Raw genomic sequence first — 6,146 nt, 5'->3', positions numbered from 1 at the left:
CTTCAGCTTATGACAACAATTTACCTGAGGATGACAAGTCGTAATTAAGAAATAACAAGTCTAAATTTGATATTAACAAAGCAACTTTTCCTGATACATAACAAGAAGTAACATGTACATTAATTAAAAATAACCATAATTTATTTGAAAATGACACGTCTTTACTGGAAAATGACAAGTCTAAACTTGAGATTAACAATGTGTCTTTTCCTGATACATAATAAGAAATAACATGTACATTAATTAAAAATGATCATAATTTATTTGAAAAGGACACGTCTTTATTGGAAAACGATAAGTCTAAACTTGATATTAACAAAGCAACTTTTCTTGATACATAACAAGAAATAACATGCACATTTCCAAATAATTGTTGTTATTTTCCACTAAAGACATGTCATTTTCAAATAAATTATAGTCTTTTTTTTTTGGTAAAAAATTATAGTCATTTTTAATTAATGTACATACTATTTCTTATTATGTATCAGGAAAAGACACATTGTTAATTTCAAGTTTAAACTTGTTGTTTTTTTAATAAAGACGTGTTATTTTCAAATAAATTATGGTTATTTTTAATTAATATACATGTTACTTTTTATTATGTATCAGGAAAAGTTGATTTGTTAATATCAAATTTAGACTTGTTATTTTTCAATTAAGACTTGTTATCCTCAAGTAAATTGTTGTCACGGACTGAAGTCACAGTAAAAGACTTAACTTATATTTTTGCTTGCATTATAAAGTTAAGAACTTTTTGATGTTTCAATGGTTATCTTTCTCTTTTGTTGGCCCAAATGGCTAAAGAGTTGTGGGATCAAATCCCACCCCTCCACTTTGAACCATATTCTCCCATATATATTGTGATGAAAAATTTCAACAGCATTCACCACACCGGTGGCCGGCGGCCATTCGTAGGCAGTGGTTGCCAGCCACCGGTGAGGGACTGAGGTTTTTTTTAAAAAAACAAAGAGTATTTTTGTCATTTCACTGAATTTTAAATTTCAATTTGGAAAGGACTATCTTTTCTGTCATTATATTTTCTTAACTTTTCAATTGGCATTTCACATTTTCAAGCTTTTTTATGTATTATTTTTCCTAGATATTCTCTTATCAGAAGCAATTGTTTTTTTCAAATTAAAACTAGAGGGTGCTTTTTTTTTTTTTGGGGTGAACGGAGGGTACTTTTTGCTCACATGATTTTCGGCGCAATCCCAAATTTGTTTATATTTTAAAATCTCAATATCTTCTCTTCCGATGTCCAAATCGAATCGAGCCAATCAATAGTCCAAAATAAAAAACAAATGCAGAAATATCAACTTTTGGATTTCAAAATAAAATAATGAAAATCTTCTCGAGCTACGGCCGCTGCCATAACTCGCCTTCTCCTTGATTTCCCGGCCACCTTCACAAGCCCCTCCCAACCCCCTCAGGAAACCATGGAGAAGCTTGCTGAAGATTTGAGAATGGAAATCCTTCTTCGCTTGCCTGACTTTAAATCTATCCTGCGTTGCAAGTGTTTATCCAAGTCATGGTACTCATTGATCTCTAGCCCTAAATTCACCGATCTGCATTTTCAGCGATCTTCTTCCCAACACGCCCATCGATTCCTTTACACAAATCCTCCAGAACGAATAAGGTCCATAGATATCAATGCCTCATTCAATGATCATTCTGCTACTATCGAGCTTGATTTCCCCCTTATCAAACCATACACTGATATTAACATCATTACTTCTTGCAGAGGCTTTCTGCTCCTCATGCTCGTCAAAGACCAACTTCTTTTTCTATGGAATCCCACTACAGGTCTCCACAAGCAGATCTCAAATCCTCCGCTTCCATGGGTACCTACAATTTCGTATGGCTTTTGTTATGATGAATCCGTTGATGATTACTTAGTGGTCGCATTTAACTTCAATGATCCATCTTGGTTGGAAAGCTTTGTGATCTTCTCTCTAAGAACCAATTCATGGCAAAAACTTACTATCAGTGATAGTTACCAACTTCCCAAGATAACAATCCCTTTCCCAGTTAAATCTGGTTCTTTCCTGAACGGCTCAATTCATTGGTTAATCTCGTGTTGTGATCCACCCCAGGTAGAAGCAAAGATCATTGCATTGGATATAACAACAAAGGATTTACGAGAAATTCCTGGGCCACCTGATGATGATGATAATTGCATGAACTATGATCTGGGAGTGCTTGGAGGATTCCTTACTATAACTTCTTATTACAAAACAACTCCTTGGGTGAAGTTAAGATATGGAGGATGAGAGAATATGGAGTGAAGTCATCTTGGACCAAGTTGATATCTTTGTCAGGTCAAAGGAAGATCAGTTATATTTTGCCATTATGCTTCACCAAAGATGGGGAAATTCTTGCCGTAGATAGTGGTATAGGATTATCAAAATGGAGTGACGGCAGTGGAAACCTACTAGAATATCTTGAGTTCTGGGGTCGTCCACACAAATCCTGGGTTCAATATACTGAGACCATACATTCCCTCCCTTTGACAGCTAGTTTCCTCAGTACTTGACTTTCAGGTACTTTTGACATTCTTTACTTTTTATCTCTCGTGTTTATCGTTTTCTCTAACTAAAGTATATATTTACTATTTTAACATAGATTTTAATTTAGTTTTTTAACTTTAAAAGCATACTTTTAGTTTTTGAATCTTAAAATTACTAATAAAAAATAATAATATTGAGGTCTTAAATATTAATAAAATATTCTTAAATGCTAACATTTTTAATTTAATTTTCAAATTAACCATAATTGTTACAAAAAAAAAATCATTTGAGCCTAATGATTTTAGAGTTGAATGATTAAAAATATATTTTTTTAAAGTTAAGGGGTCAAATTAAAACTTTATATAAAATAAATGACTAAATATGTGCTTCATTTTTTTTTCCTAAAACTAATTTACCTAACTTATGAATATATATATATATGTATATGCTAATGTTATACACTTATACACAAGTATTTTATGGAGATTATGTTATATTTATTATAATTTATTAATTTATTTGACTTACTTAATATATATAAATTCGTTAAATAGTCTCTTATTAATAATAACAGCGATTAATAATGTCTTCTGTAAATAATTAAAAACATATTTTTTAAAGTTAATGGGTCAAATTAAAACTTTATATAAAGTAAATGACTAAATATATGCTTCATTTTTTTTTTTATTTACCGAAGATGTAAGTAATGTTATGAACGAATTATTTCATTGTAAATAGAAGTTATCAATTACTACTATCATGTAAGGTGGGCTTATGAGAAGTCGGTGCTGGCCTTCTGCATGACGCAGTACTAGCTACTTCTAATAGATCTACATGTACTCATCACTGGCTCCAAGGAGCCGGTTTTGCTTAATATCATAATTTATTTTATTATTCATATTTATTATTTTCTTTAAATTAATTTATCTAACTTATAAATTAATATATCATCTAATATTACGTACGGGTATTTTCAAGAGGTCATATAGCATTTGTTACAATTAGTTAATTTATCTCACTTCTTTAATTTGTACAAATTAGTTAAATATATCTTTTGGAACACCAATTCTAGTCCTAAAAAACTGATTATGTAATTTTTTGTTGTTGTTTGTTTTTTTTTTTCCTTTGGCTTTTGTAATAGCAGGACAGTTTAGCGGCCAGCCTTCATGCTCTTCAATCTTCATCATGATGATGATGGGGGATACAATAATGGGCTCATTAATAGAGGGCGTGTTTGGAACAACTTATAAGTAGTTTATAAGTAATTTTTTAATAATGATTTATGAAATATGAGACAAGTATGTGAGAGAAGTTTTATCTCAATTTACGTGAAATATACTTATATGGGATTTTTTAAGCCTTTCCAAATAGGCCCAGAGCCGACAACTTTGTTGTACAGAATGTCTTATTACTATTAGGATTCTTTTCTTGTACTTCTAATAATACGCTGAAGGGATAACATATCATAATTGTATATATTATGGTATTAGTCTCTTCAGGAGACTTTGATTTTCCTAGTTTTCTATGATTCTGCCTCATTTACATAATTAAATTTTAATCTTTTTGCAGCCAATAATGCACGTTCATCTGCTAATATATAAATTTATCTACTACTGATTGAATTTAATTATCTGAGTTTTGACTTATAATAATTTAAAATTAAATTTGAATTGGATACTAAAGTTCATTCTCTAATTAACATTTTCATAATTCATGGGTTTGTTTAATTTCATGCAGAAGAGGAAATAATATTTCATTAAAAATAAGGAAAACGCCTTGATAATCAAGTTTAAACAGAAAAGGAGGAAAAAAAAAATCTAATCTTTTGTGCTATGTGTGTGTGTACAAAAGATTCTTTTCCCCTTCAGGCGGCTAGCTAAAGAATGGGGGAAAGGAATCCAAGTCTTTTCTTCATACGGAAGGAAATGATTTCCATGGTAACAGCAAGCTAGGAATCGACATACCATCGCTGTGAAAATAAAGGGGACCATAAATCAATCTCATCTTGTCGATCGAACTCCCATACAAAAACATAAACAAGTTCATCAGATTTTGTCAGGCTTTTAGCTTAAAGCTTATAGTAGAGGACCATGGCAACTGGAGGACAAAAATCAGTAGCCTCCATCCTCTTGGTACTGAACCTAGTTTTGTACTTCATTGTCACAGCAATTGCTTCCTGGGCAATGAACCACGGCATTCAAAGATCTCGTGAAACAGGTATTCATATATATAAGTTCTTCATATGTTCATAGATCACTCAAGAAAATCTTGCTGTTAAATAACTAACCCCACACACACACACACACACCACACCCGCAGCTGTATTTCACAGAATTGCGATAAATGAGCCGCATTATTTATTGCTTATGAGCAATGTGTGTGAATCCATAAATTTTATTGCTTTATGCATTCATTGATATAGGGAAAATTGCTGAAAAATCCCCCCACTGCAAATTTTATTGTCCAAAGGTGTATCAGATTTGTTTAAGGATCATGCATGATGCAACTTATCTTCAACAGGTGTAACCCTTCTTCAGTTGTACGCAGATGTACAAAACAAAAGACATTTGCACGTAACTGAGAAGGAGTTACCCGCAGCTTAAAGACCTGAGTTCTTAAGTATTTTGCACAATAAATTTTGCAAGGAGAGATTTTTTTTCAGTAATTTTCCCATTGATATATATATATATATATATATATTGATTTAAGTTTAATGGCTGGGTTGGATCGAGTAGAAAAGAATTGTGTTTTCCTTTGAGTAAAGTTACGTGTTTGAAATTTATTGATTGATGATTAAAAAAAAAAAATAACAATGATGGTTATGGGAATGCAGCCTCAAATCTGTCGCCTCCAGTTCAGTTATTTCCAATATATTTCCCAATGGGGAATGCAGCAACTGGGGTGTTCATACTCTTCTCTCTGATTGCTGGTGTGGTGGGATTCACCACCTCACTGACAGGATTGCAGAATGTTTCCAGTTGGAGGGTCCCTAGCTTATATGCAGCAGCCACTTCTTCACTCACATCTTGGGCTCTCACTTTACTTGCCATGGGGTAATCATCACTCTTATCATTAAATCTCTCCTTTTATTCATCCAGTACTCACTCACCTGTTCATTAATTTCATCAATTGCCTTTTATATATATGCTGCAGATTGGCTTGTAAAGAGATTGAACTTGGCTGGACTGACTCAAACCTGGTAAGCATTTACTTCATCATCAATAATCTTGGCAAGAAATTAAAGATCTAGACTTGTTGGGCAGAGAGATACAACAAAGATTATATTGTGCATTAATTCTTGCAGCGCACTCTGGAGATTATCACAATAGTTGTGAGTGGAACACAAATGTTGTGCACTGGTGTGATCCATGCAGGGGTTTCTGGCTGATTCTAATTATAAGCTATACAGAATGATGATGGCATAGCAAGTCCTGCAAGATATTCCACAATATCAATCACAGTTGTTTACACCTTTTCTTTTGTTCTTTTATTTTATGTCTGAGAGACAGTAACTATACATGGATTGTTAAAATTGTAATTTGTTTGTGTGCATTTTCAGTTTTTCACTACCAGTCACTGCCATATTTCAGTTCATTTGTGCGCGCGCGCGCGTGTAAATGAATCTGGAAAAAAAAAAAA

General features: G+C 32.6%; 2 protein-coding genes across 2 annotated transcripts; both read left to right on the top strand.

Moving 5' to 3' along the window:
• The first annotated feature begins 1,436 nt into the window (after positions 1-1,436).
• Positions 1,437-2,270, top strand: LOC114719679 (F-box/kelch-repeat protein At3g23880-like). Its single transcript, XM_028905195.1, has one exon. It carries the CDS (start codon positions 1,437-1,439, stop codon positions 2,268-2,270), a length of 834 nt encoding a protein of 277 aa, XP_028761028.1.
• Positions 2,271-4,545: 2,275 nt separating this feature from the next.
• Positions 4,546-6,059, top strand: LOC114719683 (membrane protein PM19L-like). Its single transcript, XM_028905198.1, has 4 exons — positions 4,546-4,724; positions 5,341-5,560; positions 5,661-5,706; positions 5,812-6,059. The coding sequence occupies exons 1-4, from the start codon at positions 4,598-4,600 to the stop codon at positions 5,893-5,895; spliced, it is 477 nt and encodes a 158-aa protein (XP_028761031.1). The 5' UTR covers positions 4,546-4,597; the 3' UTR covers positions 5,896-6,059.
• The last annotated feature ends 87 nt before the right edge of the window (positions 6,060-6,146 follow it).

Source organism: Neltuma alba, unplaced genomic scaffold (assembly GCF_004799145.2).
Source record: "Neltuma alba isolate B1F8T4 unplaced genomic scaffold, ASM479914v2 tig00011935_pilon, whole genome shotgun sequence".
Classification (NCBI taxonomy): Eukaryota; Viridiplantae; Streptophyta; class Magnoliopsida; order Fabales; family Fabaceae; genus Neltuma; species Neltuma alba.
This window is presented reverse-complemented; position numbering and strand designations above follow the sequence as displayed.

Bases quoted from the DNA above. Each gene is read 5' to 3' on its own strand.
- LOC114719679 (XM_028905195.1), top strand. From the start codon at position 1,437: ATGGAGAAGCTTGCTGAAGATTTGAGAATGGAAATCCTTCTTCGCTTG.
- LOC114719683 (XM_028905198.1), top strand. From the start codon at position 4,598: ATGGCAACTGGAGGACAAAAATCAGTAGCCTCCATCCTCTTGGTACTG. The intron at 5,561-5,660 runs GTAATCATCACT...TATATGCTGCAG, and splicing joins CTCACTTTACTTGCCATGGG to ATTGGCTTGTAAAGAGATTG. The intron at 5,707-5,811 runs GTAAGCATTTAC...TAATTCTTGCAG, and splicing joins GCTGGACTGACTCAAACCTG to CGCACTCTGGAGATTATCAC.